Below are 20,375 nucleotides of genomic sequence, written 5' to 3'. Positions count from 1 at the left end.
CTGGAAACAACAGTAGTTAAGAGTTTTTGTCTTTTTTAAAATTAGGTGAGCAGGGGAAAATATTTGTAGCGCTAGCTTCTAGGATCTTTTGAATTGGAAAAACTTCTAAACTGTAAAATTTTAGAGACCTCTCATCTTATTTTCCTATTGTCATTCATATTTAGAATTTTGAAAGTCTTCAAAATTCCAACATAGCCTCACTGAGGGACTTCTCTGGTGGTCCAGTGGTGAGGACTCAGCACTTTCATTGCAGGGGCCCGGGGTTCGATCCCTGGTTATCCCTGGTCGGGGAACTAAGATCCCGCAAGCCGTGTGATGTGGCCAAAAAAAAAGGTCTCATTGAAAGATTTGTTGCAGAAGGCTAATGAGAGATCAATGACATAAAAGGTAACTAAAACATTACTGCTCCTCTCTATCCTCCTTTGAGTACTCATTCTAATAATTCTGTCTGAAGTGCCTGTCCACTCTGACGATGCCCTTAAATGGTTACCTTTAGAAATGGGACCACCTGAGGCTGTAGGTGAGCCTCTTCAGATCAAAGGCCTACCTGACTGGCCACAGTTAAAAAATTTCTTAAAACCCAGGAAGGATGCTCAAAAGTGTTTGTAAATGGATTCCCAAGATGGGAGGCCACCGGTATGACTAAACTGACCACAGCTGAAATTCAGAGCCTGATAGGAATATGGGGGGTGGGGGGAGCCTTCTCACCTAAGCTAAACGAGGGAAAGTAAAACATTCCAACATAGGTGAGCGGGTATGACAGTCCTTTGATCAATCACTGAGGTGGCCACCCGGTTCTTTAAGGAATTAAGAACTGTCCTTGTTTTACAAATCTAGTCTTTACAGGACCAGAGGTGCGGCTCCAGAAACAATCCAAAACCCACCAATCCTTTTACCACTCCCAAAACCTTCCCTCTTTATCTTAAGAGGCTCGTAAGTATTGGAAACAAAAAAAATTCTGGCCTTAAGGGAACAAAGTCCTTCTAGGAGAACTTGCCTTTCTCCTCCAATGCCTTTGATATGCAAATATTCTACCTGGTCTCCTCCAGGAACTCTTAATTCCACCATCTTTTAAAAATGCAAATTTCAGGAAAGGTAATTCTTATAAAAAGAAAGAACAAAAGGGAGACAGGTAATTTGAATCCAACCTGTTTTGTAACAGATGGGTTTTACATTATTGTAACTGATTCATGGCTGACATTTTGGAATGGAAACTGGGGGGTGTCTGTGTGTTTGTACGTGTCTGTCTGTGTGTTTGTAGGTATCTATGTATGTGTGTTGAAAACGTGTTATTGCCAAAATTAGTTTGTAAGTGGAAATTACACTTACAAGGAAAGGAAATTAGGCACTTATATAAATTCTCCGAAATAGAAAAAAAACTAACCCCAATGACTTTCAGGTTTGTGTAAACTGGGAAATATTGAGTATAGCATTAATATCTGGTACTAAATTTAGCTGAAGCTTGTTGCATTAATTAATACAGACATGTCTTTAGAGTCATCAGCGTTAAGTGTAATATTTTTATTGTACCTAGGTTTACTAGAAATCAAATAAATGAGATATTATTCCTGTTATAAAGTTTGTCAGCAAGAAAAATAACTAGATGTGATGAAACTTTTCAGTAAATAAAATAGATGTAAATGAGATAAGCACTTTTAGGTAAACTCTTCAGGAAAAATTATGTTTTGGGAATGTCTATCTAAAGTAGTCTCTCCAGATTTTGATAACTTGAAACTTCATGGAGTTTTGCTAAACTAAGTTAAACTACAGGAATCCATTGAATATCCAGATCCTTTCCAAATAAGATACTGGAACAGTAATTACTGAATATATGCTTCCTTTTACAGAGAAACTAAAGGTAATTAGGACTATTAATAAATATGGTTGATGCCACACTAAAACATTTTCTGTGGGAAAAAAAAACACTTTTTCTAGAAACTATAAACAGTATTTATACATTTGCTAACCTATGGGATGCTAATGTAAAAGTTCATACTTGCTTACTACTTAGTTTGTGCTAGAAACTAAGTTTTAAAGTTAAGAATTATGCACGTGTAACTAAAGCCACCAAAATAAACATTTCGGTATGCAAGAAAAGTGGAAGGTATATTTTCAGTAAAAGACAGTATGAAGAAAGGAAATACCTTTTGTTAAGGGAAAAGAAACCCCGAGGAAAAAGTTTTGTGCATGTTCAGGGTTGGCTAAGATTAAATTGAATTTAATTAAGTAAATGACTTTTATATTTATTTATTTACTTATGGCCACACCGTGCGGCTTGTGGGATCTTAGTTCCCTGACTAGGGATCAAACCCAGGCCCCCGGCAGTGGAAGCACCGAGTCCTAACCACTGGACTGCCAGGGAATTCCCGTAAATGAATTTTAGTATTAAAGTGTTACAAAACCTGAATTTGGTTTTCTCTCTATTAAGAGGACAAAGTTTTCTGAAAATATTGATCTGCTTTTGAAAACAGATTGTAACGTTTCTTTAGCTGGTAATCTGTTACAACTTTCAGTATTTGCTTTTGAAATCTTTTTTGTGACTTTGGTTAAGTGAATACAGTGACCTATGTCCTATCTGACCAAGTGTTTTGAAATCTTTTTGATTTTTTTTAAAAAATTAATTAATTTATTTTTGGCTGCGTTGGGTCTTCGTTGCTGTGCACAGGCTTTCTCTAGTTGCTGCGAGCGGGAACTACTCTTCCTTGTGGCGCGCGGGCTTCTCATTGCGGTGGCTTCTCTTTGTTGCAGAGCATGGGCTCTAGGCGAGCAGGCTTCAGTAGTTGTGGCTTGCGGGCTCTAGAGCGCAGGCTCAGTAGTTGTGGTGCACGGGCTTAGCTGCTCCGCGGCATATGGGATCTTCCTGGACCAGGGCTTGGACCTGTGTCCCCTGCATTGGCAGGCACATTCCTAACCAGTGCGCCACCAGGGAAGTCCTCTTTTTGATATTTTGACGAACTTTCCAAATATCAAATTCTAATCGAAGTTCTTTTGACCTCTAGCTAACTTTGGGATGCTTCAGAGAGGGCTCCTGGAGCAACTCAGAGAGAACTATTAAGTTTATTTTGTATGTTAAATTACATGGGAAGCATTGTCAAATGAGAGGTTATAAAACTTCTTAGGTTGTATCGTATAGACAAATGTCATTAATATATATATTCTAGAAATTATATAGAATTCCTAAAAATCTGGTATGTCCTGACAAAATGTTATCAATCATAATTCTAGTAATTATTTTAAAACGTATGTCACAGCAGTAACAAAGTTCATTTGTCAATCGCATTGGAATCAGGTCTTTAACCTTGACTATTAAAGTCTTTTGTCATTTATAGACAGTCATTGTTGTACTCTGATGCTTTTGCCAAAAAAAAATGCTTCATTGTCAAGAAGATTCATAGAAAGGACTTTTTGACAAGTACAGGTTTCTGATAACTTTCAGATCATACTGTTGAACTGGGTAAGAAATTAAAGCATACTAATGGAAAACCTGGTGGCTTCATAAAACTGTTATGAAGATTAAGATCAAGAATTAGTCACATAGGACTGAGAGAACTGATGAATATGGTTATAATTTTGGGGTTTTGTCTGAAATACTGCTGGTTTTTAATCTGTGTTTTCCAGATATAAGGAAAACCTTCCCCTCAACCTAATTATGACTTGACTTGCAGCAATTTGGTAAATTATTCCTTTATAAGCAGAATTGAAACATTTATCTTTTCTCTTTACCTGTTGTCTCCAGATTTTGGAAACTCTTAGGTTCCCAGCAGCTTTCTCAGGTAGATAAGGAAAGCCACCTCCTGACAGGTGCAAGAAGCCCAAGGTATTTTAGGGAACTCAAAAAGAGAGGAATTCATCCAAATACATAGATATCTCAGGTGGAGTCTGTGACACATCCTTGGCATGGATTTCCTGGCCTCAAGAGGTTTTTTAAAAGTTCAATCTGAGGGACTTCCCTCGTGGTCCAGTGGTAAAGAATCCACCTTACAATGCAGGGGACGCAGGTTCGATCCCTGGTCAGGGAACTAAGATCCCACATGCTGCGGGGCAACTAAGCCCTCGTGCCACAACTACTGAGCTTGTGTGCCTCAACTAGAGAGCCCGCGTGCCACAAACTATAGAACCCACGCACTCTGGAACCCCGGGCACCACAACTAGAGAAGAGAAAACCCACACGCCACAACTAGAGAGAAGCCCGCGCTCTGCAACGAAGAGGCCACGCACCCCAACGAAGGATCCCGCAGGCCTTAACAAAGATCCCGCTTGCTGCAACTAAGACCCGATGCAGCCAAACATTTTTTATAATAATAATAATAATAATAATAATAATAATAAATCAATCTTTAAAAAAAGTTCAATTTGAGAATGAATATATGCATACGTAAAACTCAATCACTTTGCTGTATACCTGAAACTAACATGACATTGTAAATCAACTATACTCTTAAAAAAAAAATTCAATCTGAGATCCTTTATGAAAAGTTCCAGCACAGCCAATTTAAAACAGCTTATGTTTGGGATTCCCTGGCAGTCCAGTGGTTAGGATGCGAGCTTTCACTGCTGTGGACTCGGGTTCGATCCCTGGTCAGGGAACTAAGATCCCACAAGCTGTGTGGTGAGGCCAGAAAATAAATAAATAAATAGGGGCTTCCCTGGTGGCACAGTGGTTAAGAATCCGCCTGCCAATGCAGGGGACACGGGTTCAAGCCCTGGTCCGGGAAGATCCCACATGCCGCAGAGCAACTAAGCCTGTGCGCCACAACTACTGAGCCTGCGTGCCACAACTACTGAGCTGGCGTGCCACAGCTACTGAAGCCCGCGTGCCTAGAGCCCATGCTCCACAAGAGAAGCCACTGCAGTGAGAAGCCCACACACCACAACGAAGAGTAGGCCCTGCCCACCGCAACTAGAAAAAGCCCGAGTGCAGCAATGAAAACCCAATGCAGCCAAAAGTAAATAAATAAAATAAATTTAGAAAAATAAATAAATAAATAAAACAGCTTATGTGGTCAATTAACCAGACTTATTTTGCAAACAAATTAGTCTTAATTTGGCTATATTTGGTAGAAATGAGGGTAATTTTAGAAAGAAAAAGATTACAATTCAGTGGATATTAAATTCTAGTTTTGTAAATTGACGCCTGTATTTACTGCCTAATCATGAACATGCACAATGCAAATGCAAGATAAAATTGGCATAAGTCCTAGTGGACAACTTGGAATTGACCTTTAGTTCATGCCAGACATCTTACTAGTACAAACCCCTAAAGGGAAAGAAATAACTTGGCTATTAAAACTCAACATCAAGGAACAGGATGGACTCAGGGCAAGTAAGCAACCACCTTTGCATCGAGAGACCAAATATTTGATCATCTAAGGCTTTCTGAAAGGCTGTTCCCCAGTTATAATCCTCAGTTTGCCTTGAATAAAATTTTCTTTTTTTTTAGATGGACTGATTAATTTTTTCATCAGTAAGACTGACTTGGGGCTGGGGACAGGGAAGGAGCTCCCACCCTGTGGAACCAGTCCTTCCACCCAGCAAAGGACTCTTCTCCCTTGCCTCAAAATCCCCCTATTGGGGCTGGGCATAAATCCATGGTTTGCAAGTGGGACTAAGGAAGATTCGACTTAAAATAATGATGTGCGTTGTTTTCTATTTAAACGGGTTCTAGTTGAGGCCATGAAGACCCAGAAACGTAAGAAAAGTAAATGGGAGGGAAAAAAATCTTAACATTGAGAAAGTTCTGCATGTTAGTCTTTAAAGAAGGAAAAAAAAAGAGCCATAGTTCATTTCGGTGATGTAATTCCCCAGTGCCCCATAGCAGCTTCCTTAAAAACTCTAGGAACAAGCTCATCTCCCAGATGTGCCATGTTAAGATTGGTGCCAAGGACAGCAAACAGAGGTATTCCTCATTATCCAAACTCTTGTTATCAGGACTCGGGGACCAAGTAGAATTGGAAGCAAGGCACTTCTGTGGTTTTCATCTCTTGTGCCAACTCTTGATTGGTTGTGGCTGCCTGCAATAGAGCTCAGCAGAAAGAAGTGCTGTGATCGATTGGTGATGTCTGCTCTGGGTGTAGGAATGAGTTTTGACAGCAGAACATCACAGCCTTAATCTAGGAAGAGCCCAGTGCTTTGAGGTCAGGAGGCCTCGGTTGAGCCCCAGCTCTGTCACGGTCTTTAGTGTGACTCTGGCCAAGTCAATTTACCTCTTTAGGATGCAGTTTTCTTCTCTGTGAAACCTCAAAGGCTGCTGGGAAGCCTCAAGGAAGTAGTGCACATAAAGCACTGGGCATGTTGTGAAGGAGAGGATGTGGGGGGTTTGGGAGAGGACAGGGCTCACAGAGTCAGCACCACCTCCTCCTCCTGCTTGCTGCCCTCCTTGGCTGCTACCCTATCTCAGCTCTTTTGAGCATCTCACACACCAGGCTGGGGGCAGCCGCATCAAGGGAAACTTACCGGAGATGAGAGTAAAGGTGACAGAGTAGATGCCACCACCACCGCTGCCGTCCCGCCGTGGGGAGGGCTCTGGACCCTCAGAGGAGCTGATGTCCACCTGGAAGCGGACGGGCTTCTGGAAGACGGAGGGGCCACCACTGGCCTTGTACTCAGCCCGGAAGCTGGTCTGTGACAGCACACTATGACTCAGGCTGGGGATCTGAGAGAGGTGGGGGACAAAAGGAGGGGGTGATTTCAGCGACCTGACTCCAGGGGACGGATGAGCAGCCCTATGACCAGCTCTGCCCAAGAAACTACCAGTCCCCTCAGCCACCAGGGGGAAAGAATAACAGGAAAGGCACTGGGAGGCCCCACTGTCCGCTGGGATTCGTAGTTTTCTCTGCCTTATAAACAGGGCATCAGAGGAATGATTGAGCAACTGAATCCCGAGGTAATAAGGATTCTCATATCTGGTGCCAACCCCAGGCTCCAGAACCACATGAAACAAACTTCTTCCTTCCTCCACAAACACTGGCTAAAGTCACATCTGTCTCAGAAACTTTAAGTCCCATGAGACCCTAAAGCAAAAAACCACAGGACCCAGTGTACAGCCCTAGAGTCCACTGGAAAACGTAGTTCCTTTTGCCAATCTCAGACCTGGTGGTAGGGAAATGGCTAGGAAACTCACTAGTCCTCGGTGGATGCTATTATGTGGGAAATTGTAATTCAGGATCCTGTTTCACCAATTCCAAGCCCCAGGGCGCAATAAACCTCTCGGGCTGGAAAACTACAAATCTCATGAGCCCCAGGTGGAACTCAGGCCAGTGCTAAGATGGTGAACCCCAGAGGCTGCTGGGATTTGTAGTTCTGTGGCAGCGAGGTTGCATGGGGACCCAGGCCCCTCACCGACAGGAAGGCATGGACAATGTCTGCTTTGATGCTGCTGAGAGGTTTATCCTTTAGCACGAGGAATATTTGTTCTTCTTTGTCCAAGGAGATGAAGTTCCCGAACCAGGAGCGTTTTGCCAGCCTGAGTGGGAGGGGATGGTTGGAGGTGGGTCGGGAGGGGGCTAAGGGAATGAAATCCCCCCCTCCGGCCCCTCTTCCCTTCCTTGTCAGACTCACTCTGGAGAGGACTCTGGCGTCAAACTGGACATCTCCTCGGCAGTGGGGACTGGGGAGGGGAGAGCATGGTCAACACTTGTCCATCATCCTGGTGTCCAGCACACAGGCCAGGAGTGGCCTCCAACCAGAGGTTCCAGCCCCCAGAGTCTATTCACTTCCCAGCAGCTAAACCCCAAATGGCACATGGCATGATGTTCCTTCTAGGGATGGGTCCCTGGTTAGGCCACGCCTCCCGAGGTGAGGCTTGCTAGCTATGAGCCAATGGGAGGGTGAGCCAGAGCACTGAAGGGGCGTGTCTTTCAGACGAGCTCCTCCTCCAGACTTGGAGGCCCCGCCTCTTCTCTCCCCAACACCTGAATCTCTGCTCACAACAGCATCTTCACCTCGGATGTGTGAGTCCAGGCCCCCAGCCTCTTCCCCCCGGGGACCCAGATGTCAGACCCCAGCCCCCACCACCACATTAGGACTCAGGAGTCCGCATCCCCAGCCCCTTCACCCCCAGAGGACCTCCATACCCTGCATCTTGCGCCGGTGAAAGCGTGGGGAGCCCAGGAAGCTGTTGCGTATAGAGTTGAGACGACTCCTCCAGGCGGCTCCCCCGACGCCACCGCCGGGGCTGGGGGGCGGCGTTGTCCCTGGGGTCCCAGTGGGGCTGGCCCGGGGCGTGTGCAGGGGCGAGTGCAAGGGGGTCCCCCCGGAGGAGCGTGGGGAGCCTGGGGGGCCGGGCAGGGGTGTGGAGCGGGCACTGGGGGGAGGGGGCTGCTCCCCGGCGCCCCCACCCCTGGGGCCCCGAGAAGGCAGCGTCTGCGTTTTGGAAGTCGGTGAGCCCCCACCCCGGGCCTCATCTCCAGCGGGCTCCGGTGAGAAGGAAAAGACCGGACTCTGCGGAGCGGTGGAGTCGGGTGAGAGGGTGGAGGAGGCTCTAGGCCCACTAGCACAGACTCACAGAGGTGCACCCCAAAGCATGCTGGAACTTGTAGTCCAATTATTTCCCCCAACCCCCATTGTTGCGGGGGAGGGCCGGGACTTTTTCTATCATGCTGACTGTAAACCCAGCAGTGACTAGTACCCAGTAGGCGCTCAACTAGCTTTTGTTAACTGAATAAATGGAACCCTTCAGACACACTGAAAACGCTATCCTGTTAAGGTGGGAAATGGCCAATGGACTAAAATACTAATGAGGCCTTTTGGGTCTTTAGCCCTTTAGGGGCAAGGAGGCATCGTCCCAAGACTTCATGGGAGTTGTAGTTTCTGCTGTTCCATCTTTGCTCCACAGTGTCTTCACCCGCTTACCCCTTCTTAATCCATTTGGGACCTGGCCTTACCCTTGGGCTGCTCAGAGGGCTGGATGACAGACCAGTGGAGGCTCCACTGACACTACGGGATCTGTTTTCAGGACAGATTAAGAAAAAAGAAATCAGGTGGGAGGGTTTCAGAAGGCTCAGATGTCCTCTCCCTTCCACACTCCTTTGAGATGAGGAAACGAGGCCCAGAGAGGGGAGGAGACTTGTCCCAATCACACAGCACCTTTGAGGTGGGTATGGCGTTAGAGCCCTGAACTCCCTCTCCACCCAGGGCTATGGATCCCACTGGAGGGGCAGGGGCTCCCACCTCTGGCTGTGCTGGGCCATCTCCAGGGCCCGTCGGGTGGGCACTGGGGAGCCACCACCCCCGGCATCCGTGATGCTCAGGACTTCCATGGACTTCCGCTCTGGCCGCCGCTTCCCGTGACGGCTCAGCATGGGGGAATCCACACGCTTCCGGGGTGGGTCTGAGGGCCGAGATTTTCAACCCAATCAAAAGATACACTGGTCCAGCTGTACATGGCACTCGTACAGATGGGGAAACTGAGGCTCAGAGTGGAGAGGGGTTTTGACAAAGGTCACAGAGCAAGTCAGGGAGTCTAAACGCAGAAGCTCAAGGCCTGCAGCCCTTTCTTCCCTCAGGAATCTGGGGTCTGGACTCCGAGCCTTGCCCTTCTCACCAACATCATTCCGAGGAGGTAGGTCCTGGTCCTCACAGCTGGGATACCGCTCCTTCCGATCCAAAAGCAGATAATATATCATCTTTTCTTGGTTCTCCCTATGGGGGGGGGGGCGGGTAGGAGAGCACTGGGGTCAAAGGTCAGGTCCCAGAGATGGTCTCATCCCCTCCCTGTGTCTGTGGCTCGGCTCAGTCCACTCAGTTTCTCTGTCTACGGTTCCATTCTCCTAGGTATCAATAGGGTTGGTCCCTTTGTCTCAGTGTACATCTCAGCCTCATTTTACTCAACGTTAATAATAATTATGCTAACACCTGAGCACTTACTATATGTAAGCACTATGTGAGGCACTAAGTTGGCCTCAGCATCTATTAATACTTTTCAGCATCGTTTCTTTTTCCCACTGGTCCTACCACTCCCTCCTGGTTCCCCCTAGAACAGCTCCTCGCGGGAGCTTTGAGCGACGCCCTTTCCAGTGGCCTGGACCTCCCCATCAGGGGAGTCTGCGAGTGCGCAAGGCCCCGGCGCGCCCCCTGCCGGCTGTCGGGAGAGCTGCAGCAGCTCACCCCATGTGGCCAGGGTGTTATGTGTTAGAGTTGGGGGGGGGTCTTACTCCTCGCTGCGCAGCTCGCGATGCAGCCGCTCGCGGTCCCTGAAGCAGCCCAGTGAAGCCATGCTCTCCAGGACATCAGGGTCCAGCTCTCCGTTTGATGGCAGGCTCCGCATGGCCACTCGGCGGCCTGGGGTTGGCTCCAGGCACGGGTCCGGCTCGTGTTTCCCGCCCCTGGGGAGGAGAAGAATTGTAGCGAATCGGGCATCTCCTTCAGCGGAGACTCGGGGGTCCCGGGTCCCAGCCTGCTCCTTTCTTGCGAACCCAGGAGTCCGGGCCCCGGCCTCTCCCCCCTCACACCCAGGAGTCCAGGCCCAGGAGTTCGGCCCCAACCTCTTCTCTACCTCTGTCTTCCTCCCCTAGGACCCAGAAGTTCGAGTCCCTAGCCCCTCCTTATTCAAGACCCTCGGCATTCCGCCCCCTAGCCGGCTCTCCTGCTTTGGGAACCCACGATATTTGGGGTCCTCTCCCTCCGCCAGGGACCCAGGTGTCCAGTTCCCCCATACTCACAGGTACCAGGGATGTTTCTGAATTTGCTCCAGCTGTGAGGGGCGTGGGTCGTAGAGAAGCAGAAGTGAGATCGTTTGAACACAGTAGGCACGCAGTGAAAGTAGACTGGGTGATGTTGGGGGTCCCTAACGTGCCCCCTCCCCCAACCAAGGGCAGTACGACAGCACGACAGCTCATGTCTCCCCCTAGTGGCCGCTGTGCGGCGCATTCTGACTACTCCGGACTGGCCGGGCTACAGGTCCCGCATGCGCAGTGGCAACCTGCCCACCCCCGCTCCACTCCGCCTCGGAAGGGCCGGTAAGCGCATGCGCACTCCCGGGGGTGGGGGGTGGGTGGGTGGTGTGTGTGTGTGTGTGTGTGTGTGTGTGTGTGTGTGTGTGTGTGTGTGTGTGTGTGTGTGTGTGTGTGTGTGTGTGTGTGTGTGTGTGTGTGTGTGTGTGTGTATTCTGTCCCCACCACCCACTGTCCCTCCATCCCCGCCCCCCCAACTCACGCTGAGCCTTTTCTCCGGCTCCACTTCGATCATCCCCCTCAGGAGGCTCTGGCAGTCTGGAGGAATGAAGTGGGGCATGTGGAAGACGCCTCGTTTCACCTTCTCCAGCAGCTGGCGGAGGTTGTCATCGTCGAAGGGCAGAGCCCCCTGTGTGAGAAATAAAGACCCCTCACACACAGAGCTTACGATATTCCAGGCGAGTGCCTAAGCGCCTCACACGCATTGACACATTTAGTCCTCACCGCAAGCCCCAAGAGGTAGGGAGCCATTACTATCTCCACTTTGCAGGTGGGGAAGCTGAGGCACGGAACCATCCAGCAATTTGCCCAAGACCATCTAGCTCTGAGTGGCAGAGCAGGGATTTGACAACGGGCAGTCTGGCTCCAGCGCCTAAGAGGCTGCAGCCGCAGCTTGGAGGCTGTCCTTTAAAAACATGCTTCAGGGCTTCCCTGGTGGCGCAGTGGTTGAGTATCTGCCTGCCAATGCAGGGGACACGGGTTCGGGCCCTGGTCTGGGAAGATCCCACATGCCGCGGAGCAACTGGGCCCGTGAGCCACAACTACTGAGCCTGAGCGTCTGGAGCCTGTGCTCCACAACAAGAGAGGCCGCGATAGTGAGAGGCCCATGCACCGCGATGAAGAGTGGCCTCCGCTTACTGCAACTAGAGAAAGCCCTCGCACAGAAACGAAGACCCAACACAGCCAAAAATAAATAAATAAATTTAAAAACATGCTTCTCCCAGGGAGTTCCCTGGTGGCCTAGCGGTTAGAATTCTAGGCTTTCACTGCCATGGCCCAGGTTCAATCCCTGGTCTGGGAACTAAGATCCCACAAGTTGTGGCAAAATAAATAAATAAATTTTAAAAAATGAAAACATGCTTCTCCCTAGTTTCAGGAGGGGTAATCTTCATTCATTTTAAAAATGTGAGCGTCCATTACAGGTCAAGGATCTAGGAGTGAACAAAGCAAGCCCTTGTCCTCCTACAGTTCACACCCAAGAGTGGGAGAGGCTGGTGAGGGAGCTATATAGTGATGGAGTGATTGAGGTGACACTGGAGCACAAACTAGGCTGAGCGAGGCCTATGGGAATCTGGGAGTGTAGCAAGTTGAGTGGTGTGCCCCCAAAATTCATGTCTACCAGAACCTCAGAATATGACCCTGTTTACAAATAGGGTCTCTGCAGATATAATTCATTGAGCATCTGGAGGTGAAATCGTCCAGGCATTAGGGGGGACGATTAAATCCAAATGCCTTGAAGAGGAGGGGAAATCACAGAGAGATATCCCTCAAGGAGTTACACACACAATGACAACTCTGTTAGCTGCCAGGAAGGAGATAGCCTACTACCACAAGGAAATCTGACCACATGGGGGGAGTGAAGGGGGCCAGGTAGGCTTCCTGGAAGGGCAACAATTGAGCTGAGAGCTAAAAGAAGTCTAGTATTAACTAGGTGAACAACAGGGCTGGCAGGGATGGAAGAGCAGGTGCAAAGGCCCTGTGGTAGGAGCCAGGCTGATATTCCCCAGTCTGGTTCTATTAATCATTACAGTACTGTAATCAGGATCAGTTAGTAAACAGCCACTTTCCCAAGTGCTCCAAGTCCTCCTGGCTGCCCCATCCCTTTCCGGGGGACCCGCCTGGGCTATCTCACAGTTCTGTGACTGAACGGTTAGCTCCAGGCACAGAGAGGGGTGCCCCCAGGATTTTGCTCTGTTGGTGAATACCCCCACCTTCCTGGTACCAGTTAAATATTTGGGAAACAACCCCTGAGGTGAGGATGGAAGTAAATGTTCTGTGCTTCCACCAGGCAGGACTGTTCTAGAAACGGGGCAGGAGAGGTGAGGAGCGCCTTACCACAAGCAGGGCGAAGAGGATGACTCCACAGCTCCACATGTCCGCCCGGCGGCCATCGTACTTTTCCCCCTGGAAGGGAGAAGGACCAGCCATCACGTTCATCTCTCCCAGGCTCCCTCCGCTCCTCTCTCCCCTCCACCTGCCCCTCACTCACCTTAATCACCTCTGGACATGCATAGTGAGGGGACCTGAGAGAGAGAGAGGTGGTATGAGCTTCTGGCCGGCTTCTGACCCCCTCCCTGGGGCGTAGGAGGCCGGGCCCCCACTCACCCACAGCTGGTCTCCAGGAGGCTGTCCCCCACCTGCAGGGACGCCATGCCGAAGTCCGCGATGCGGATGTTGTTTTTCTCGTCCAGAAGCAGGTTCTCAGGCTTCAGGTCTCTGTGGCTGAGACAGGACGGTGGGACTCAGGCCTCTGCCCTCTTCCCAGAAGCCAAGGCCCCATTCACTATTCTCAGGGGGGGACATGTCTGGAAACTTCTAATTAGGGACGTTTTCAAGCATGCCCCAAAGTTGGAACAAGAATGTAGGAAGCCCTGTGTACCCACCCACTAGCTTCACCCATTATCAATTCGGGGCAAATCTTCTCTTATCTCTATCCCTACATATGCTCTCCTTCCCCCACTGGACGATTTTGTAGGAGACCCCACACAGCGTATCATTTTATCCACAAATATTTGAATATGTGTGAAGTGAGATATTTTGAGGTAAGCAGGCAGATGATACTGAGCTGGTTCTTAAAACATTCAAATATTTCAATACTGAATAATAAAAAAAAATACTGCCACCCCAAGCCCATCACTGGTTCTCCGCCCCCCCAGAGACAAACTCCTCAGAATGTAAGGGTTAATGTCTGGGGGAGGTGGGGCGGAAGATTCTACAGTTTCTCTCGGAAGTGGTCCTTAACTGGGTCATACTTGTTCAATCTGTTGACTATCGCCCCCTGGAGGCCAGTGTTTTTAATGTCAGAGTCTAGACACTTAAGGTGTTGACAAGTTAAATGGGCTGCCTTTTCATCACCAAGCTTTACTCCCAGGTCTCAGCCCCTCCACCCTGATCCCCATCCCAGAGAGCGAGGTGTGCAAACAGATGAGGCTGAAAGATGAACTGGAGGCATCTATTTTGCACCTTAATTAATCATTAAAATGCTGCATATTGAATATCTTGTTTTGAGAGCTGAAAGCAATTCAATGAGGAAAGGAAGATCTTTTCATATGGACATTTATATGCAAAAAAAAATGACCCTCAACCTTTACCCCACGCCATATACAAAAATTAATTCAAAATGGATCTCAGGCCTAAATGCAAGAGCTAAAACTATACAACTTCTAGAAGAAAACACAGGAGGAAACCTTTGTGACCTTGAGCTGGGCAAATATTTCTTTCTTTTTTTTTTTTTTTTTTTTTGGGCCACACCGCGCAACATGTGGGATCTTAGTTCCCCGCCAGGGATTGAACCCGTGCCCCCAGCAGTGGAAGTGTGGAGTCTTAATCACTGGACCGCCAGGGAAGTCCCTGGGCAAATATTTCTTAAATAGGAAAGCAAAAGCATGAATTGTAAAAAGAAAACAATCAACAAACTGGAATTCATCAAAATGTAACACTTTTGCTTTTCACAGGATATTGTTGTAAAAAATGTAAAAGCATGTCACAAACTGGGAGAAATTACTTGAAAAATATACATTTGATAAAAGATTTGTTCTTAGAATAAGTAACTCTTAGGAGTTATTCCTAGAATTATCCCTTGTTCTGGAACAAAGAACTCTTACAACTCAGTAACAGAAAGACAAATAACTCAATTAAAAATGGGCAAAGGATCTGAACAGATGTTTCTCTGAGGAAGATATACGAATGGCCGATAAGCACATGAAAAGATGTTCTACATCATTAGCTATCACGGAAATGCACATCAAAACCACAGTGAGATACCACTTCACACCCACTAGGATAGGTATAATCAAAAAGTCAGATAATAACAAGTGGCAAGAGATTGGAACCCTCAGAGACTGCTGGCAGGGATGTTGAATGATACAGCTGCTTTGGAAAATGGTCTGGCACTTCTTTAAAAGGCTAAACATAGAGTTCTCATAATTCCCTGGCGGTCCAGTGGTTAGGACTCCGTGGTCTCACTGCTGAGGGTCCGGGTTCAATCTCAGGTTGGGGAACTAAAATCCCACAAGCCACACGGTGTGGTCAAAAAATAAAAAAATAAAATAAAGAGTTCCCATATGACCCAACAATTCTAATCCTAGGTATATATCCAAGAGAATTGAAAACACAGGCACACGCCAAAACTTGTATGTGAATGTTCATATGTTCATATTATTCATAATAGCCAGAAAGAAGAAACAACCAAAATGTCCATCAACTGGTGAACGGATAAATAAAACATGGCATATCCATACAATGGAATATTACTCAGTTGTGAAAAGGAATAAGTTGTTGATACATACTACAACATTTTGAAAACATTTTGCTAAGTGAAAGAAGCCAGCCACAAAAAGACTACATGTAGTATGATTCCATTGATAGGAAATGTCCAGAATAGGTAAATCCGCAGAGACAGAAAGTAGATTAGTGGTTACCCAGGGCTGGGGGTGGGGCAAGGTGACTGCTTAGTGGGTAGTGATTTTTGGGGTGATGAAAATGTTCTAAAATTAGGTAGTAGTGACGCACAACATTGTGAACATATTAAAAACTACTGAACTGTACGCTTTCAAGGGGTGAATTTTATGATGTGTGAGGGTTTTTTTGTTTTGTTTTTTGGCCGTGCCGTGGGGCCTGTGGGATCTTAGTTCCCCAACCAGGGATCGAACCCATGCCCCCTGCAGTGGAAGCACGGAGTCCTAACCACTGGACCGCCAGGGAATCCCCTATGATGTGAGAGTTATATCTCAATTTTGAAAAAGGGATAAAAGATTTATTTGGGGGCTGCAGGACTCTGGCTTCCAGGCAGCCTGCTATGTGCTCCCAAGGGCCTGCCTTCTGGGCAGTGCTCATTCCGACCTCCCCTCAACCTGCCCCCTCACCAGATGGAGTAGCTATGGCAGAAGTCCAGTGCCGACACGATCTGGCGGAAGAACTTCCGGGCCTCCTTGGGGGTCAGTCTCCCCTTCTTTACCAGGTAGTCGAACAGTTCACCTCCAGACACGTGCTCCAGAACCAGGTACCTGGGGGACATGGAGGAGGCAGAGGGCTGGAAGGGGCATGTGGAGGACCAAAGAGCCTGGTCTCTCTCTTCCAAAAGCACAAGACCTCAATCCCATTGGCCCCTGGAGGCAGAGAATCCCAATTCTCATGAGCCCCTGGGAGGAGGAGGCTTCAATTCCCATTAGCCTCTGGGAAACAGAAACTCAATTCCCATTAGCCCTGGTCAGCATGTCAGTTTCAGGGGTCAACACTTTGACTAGTTGTCCTCAGGAGATAAGGCAATTCCATTAGCACCTGGAGGTCAGAGATCCCAATTCTCACAGGCCCCTAGGAAATAAAGCCCTGTATTTCCATCAGCCTCTGGGAAGCCAAAGGCTTAGTTTCTGGGATGCAGATAATGGAATTTTAATCATTTTTGGATAATGATATTTGCAGTGTGTACCAAATGAACAGTCAACATCTGTGAGCTATAGCCTACAACTCCCATCAACCCCTGGGAGGTAAAGACTCCAATTCCCATCAGTCCTTGAGAGAAAGAGACACTAATTCCCATCAGCCTCTGGGAAGCCAAAATTCAATTCCCATCAGCCCTGGGCAGCACAGACTCCCATGTCAACTTCAGGAGTATTAATACTTTGACTCCTAGTTGTTTCAGGAGATAAGGCAACTCCATCAGCACTTGGAGGAGACACCCAATTCTCACAGGACTTTGGGAAATGAAGACCCCCACCCCCACCCCTACCTACTCCCATTACCCCCTGGGAAGCCAAGCCTCTTATTCCCATAAGCCTCTGGGATGAAGAAACTTGAATTCTCATTAACTCTTGGCAAAAACGATTGCCTTGTGCACCAATCTAAGTCAACTTCTGTGAAGTAAAAGACTACAACTCCCTTCAGCTCCTGAGAGGTTAAAAACTCCCAACTCCCATAAGCCTCTGGGACATAGAGACTTCTAATTCCCATCAGCCACCTGGATTCTAAACACTCCAAATCCCATCAGGCTCTGGGAGGCTAAACCTCTAATTCCCATCAGCGCCTGGAAAACAAAAGCTCAATTTCTGTGAGCTCTTGGAAAACTGAGGTTCCTCTGTGAAGCACAAACTCCCATGGGCCCTCCTTCCCCACAAGGATGGTGGAGTGAGAGTGATAGCTCCACCAATCAGGGACAATGGCCCCTCCCTGCCGCCACACCTGGGGAAGCCTGAGGACTACAATTCCCATGAGCACCTGGGGCTGGCCAGCTTCCTTCCTAGGGAAATCCAACCTAGCATCTGATGGGTGCTGGAGTTGGTTCATCCTGGGGACTGCCTGGTGGGGGCAGGGGGTTGTCCCCTCTCTTGCTGCCCAGTCCAGCTGTCCCTTGGGTCACCAGAGTCCAGACAAAGGTCTATTGTCTGGAGTCTGGACAGCTGGACCCCACCCCCATCCTAAGGGGAGTAATCAACTTTGAGATGCAGACTTAGAACTCCTAAGGAGACCATTGTTGGGTTGTCCAGTCATAGCACCCAGAGTTATGCTGGGGGACGAAGGGAGCCTCCAGTGCTCCAGAGAGGGGGTTTGGGAAGAGGCCTGGGGCTTTGCTAGGCCCCATTGCCCTAGCAAATAGGAAAGGGATCTGCCCTTAGCAAGTTGGGTCTGGCTGAGGGCATCAAGATGATCCAGTTTCGAGTGTTCCCTGCAGTGCAGTAGGGCGAGGGACTGGGGCTGGAGAGGAAGGGGGAGGATCAGCCTCTGTCCCCCACTCGGGATGGCTCAGGCTTAGCTGTCCTGTTGCTGGGGCACAATCGGCTTGTAGCGTCAGGCCAGCTCAGTGTGGGAACAAGGAGTGTTATGAGTGTGTGTGTGGGGGGGGTTGTCCTTGTGCAGTAAGGAAGGAACTGGGCTTCAGTGGCCCAGCCAGGAGAGCTCAAGTTTCCCCAGGCCCCTCCATGCCTTGTTTCTGGAAATGTCCCACCCTAGGAACTTGGGGAGGGCACATGGGGGGCTGGGTGTCTATAAATACCTACAAATATTTCTTGTTCTCGTAGACGTCGTGGAGCTTGAGGACATGTGGGTGCTCAATGAGCTTCAGGATGGCAATCTCCCGCTCCACCTGGGGGAAAAGGAATGGAGGTCAGCGTTGCCTCCCTCCCTGCCCCCAGCCCCAAAGGGTCCCCTCTTCCCCCAGCACACAGACACACCTTCATCAGCACTGACTCGGACAGCTTCTCCCGGTTCACAATCTTGATGGCAACCTTCTGGCCCGTGATGCAGTGGACCCCGAGTTTAACCAGACCTGGGGGATCGGGATTGAAAATGTGGGCTGTGCTCCCAGGGCATTCTCCCCGCCTCTGGCTCCTAAGCCTCCCTGGCCACCCCATTTCCTCTTTCTTCTCCTGCTGGCTGTTTAACGGTGGCCTGAATCACTCTCACCTGAACGCCTGCGGCTGACAGCCGCCATTCCCACCAAACGCAATTCTCTTCCCGCTCCCTGTTGCCCAATTCTGTTCCTTCTGATTGTCCATCCACATACCTGCCTCCCCCTCCCTCCACAGCTACCCTCGATTTAAGTTCCTCTCTCCACATATTCTTGCCTCACTGAGTCTCCGTAGTTTTGTCTCCTCCAATCTGCCTCCTTCAAACAAACCTCTCTCTCTCTCAACCCATCACTTCCTTGAATTCTTTGCCCTTTAATCTTCTGGAGACACCATGTCTCCCAAGGAATATAATTTTATGATTGCCCCCTTCCCAGACCATCCTCCTCCACCTCCTCTCAAACCCTGACCTCTCAATCCCCTTCTTTGATCTTCTTTTAATAGCAGCTGTAGCTGGAAGCATGCACACCCCAAGGGTATCCCCACTCCCCAAGGGTAAGCCCCAAAGCCACAGACCCAGGTGTACAGGCCCCCAGCCTCCTCCTCCCTTAGACCCAAGAGTCCAAGCCCCCAGCCCCTCTTCCCTCAGATCCCCAAGTCCAGGCCCATGGCCCCTTCCTCCCCCATAACTCAGGAATTCAGGTCAGCAACACCTTCACACTTTTTTGCACTAGGATATGGAGTCTGATGCCCTCCCAGCCCTGACCCTCAGCTTCATAGAGATCCTGGACCCAATCCTGAACCTCGTACCCAGAACACGGGTGTTCAGCTCCTGTCTTACACCCACCCACCTCCCACCTGGCAGGAAAGAGGTTACAGAGGCTTAACAACAGTGAAAGATGACCCCCCCAATCCACAGCCACTCCTGAGGGATTTGCCACTTGCATCCACCTTTCCACCTCTCCATTCCTGGTCCCCACATTGAGCCAGCATGCTGGAGAAGGGGCAGAATGCTGTAGACCTCATCGCCCCAGCTTCAGTCCCCCTGTAACCCCAACAGAGGCCCTCCTAGGCCAGAGGACAGTGCAGAGAGAAGCAGCTTCCTGAGGCGCACCCCCATCCCAGCACCTCACCCCGGCCTGCGGCTGTACTGCACCAAGGACCTCAGCTCCCGGCCCAGACCCTGGCTGCAGGCCGAGGTCCCTTTCCCACTGTGGCCTCGGACCCCCCAACCTCTGCCCCCAAAGGGTGGGAGCCTCTGGGCCCCAGCGCCTCCTCCCAGGAGTCCAGGCCCCCAGCTTCCTTCTCCCCAGGACCCCAGAGTCTGAGCCCTCACCCCCCCTCCATCCTTGGGACCCGGCAGTCTGGACCCCAACTCCCTTCTCTGTGAGGGACTCAGGGGTCTGAGCGGCCAGCCCTTGCCCTTTGAATATCCATGAGTCCCGCCCTCTGTCCCCTATCTCCCCTCGCCCCCGCGCCAGGTGTCCCCTCCCCCGACTCACCTGTCTGTCCTTTGCCCAGCGTCTTCTCCAGCCGATAGGGGCCCACATATTGGGCATGCTGGGGTGGGTGTGGGTGTGGGTGCGGGAGGTGGTAGGCAGGGGAGCCCCCGCCCCCCTCCTTGCCCCCGGACGACATGATGCCCTTGGTCCCGGCCCGACCGGCCCCCCGGCCGCCCCCCCTGCGGCCGGTCGCCCCGTCCCTCCGGTGGGGGCCGGCGACCGCTCCGTCCCGGCCCCCCCGGCTGCCCCCCACCTCTCCGGGGGTCCCCAGGGGGCTGGGCTGGGCCCCCCCCCCAGTCGGCGGGCCGCGGAGCTGGGGGAGGGGGGGCTGGCCCGGGGGGGTCAGGCCCCGGGAGTCAGCATGGCCCGGGGGGGCTGCGCGGCCCCCCCTCCCCAGCCCGTCCCTGGCCGGCCCCCCCCTTCCT

General features: G+C 49.9%; 2 protein-coding genes across 2 annotated transcripts in view; both read right to left on the bottom strand.

Annotated features, from left to right (window-relative positions):
• RPL28 (ribosomal protein L28) overlaps positions 1-20,375 on the bottom strand; it is a 138,304-nt gene that overhangs the window by 63,884 nt on the left and 54,045 nt on the right. The window lies entirely within an intron of this gene.
• BRSK1 (BR serine/threonine kinase 1) overlaps positions 1-20,375 on the bottom strand; it is a 24,000-nt gene extending 3,625 nt beyond the window's left edge. The window contains exons 1-17 of the mRNA XM_068527370.1: positions 19,951-20,375; positions 18,335-18,429; positions 18,161-18,246; positions 16,034-16,174; positions 13,275-13,391; positions 13,159-13,192; positions 13,005-13,073; positions 11,152-11,298; positions 10,659-10,690; positions 10,152-10,322; positions 9,542-9,639; positions 9,169-9,328; positions 8,883-8,943; positions 8,073-8,439; positions 7,558-7,606; positions 7,339-7,462; positions 6,454-6,652 (exon numbers count right to left, since the gene is read on the bottom strand). Of these exons, the coding sequence (XP_068383471.1) occupies positions 6,454-6,652; positions 7,339-7,462; positions 7,558-7,606; positions 8,073-8,439; positions 8,883-8,943; positions 9,169-9,328; positions 9,542-9,639; positions 10,152-10,322; positions 10,659-10,690; positions 11,152-11,298; positions 13,005-13,073; positions 13,159-13,192; positions 13,275-13,391; positions 16,034-16,174; positions 18,161-18,246; positions 18,335-18,429; positions 19,951-20,086 (2,086 nt within the window). The 5' untranslated portion in view covers positions 20,087-20,375. The remainder of the gene's footprint in view (positions 1-6,453; positions 6,653-7,338; positions 7,463-7,557; positions 7,607-8,072; positions 8,440-8,882; positions 8,944-9,168; positions 9,329-9,541; positions 9,640-10,151; positions 10,323-10,658; positions 10,691-11,151; positions 11,299-13,004; positions 13,074-13,158; positions 13,193-13,274; positions 13,392-16,033; positions 16,175-18,160; positions 18,247-18,334; positions 18,430-19,950) is intronic.

Source organism: Eschrichtius robustus, chromosome 19 (assembly GCF_028021215.1).
Source record: "Eschrichtius robustus isolate mEscRob2 chromosome 19, mEscRob2.pri, whole genome shotgun sequence".
NCBI classification, from domain to species: Eukaryota; Metazoa; Chordata; class Mammalia; order Artiodactyla; family Eschrichtiidae; genus Eschrichtius; species Eschrichtius robustus.
Note: the sequence above shows the minus strand (reverse complement) of the source record. Positions and strands in the feature narration are given on the sequence as shown.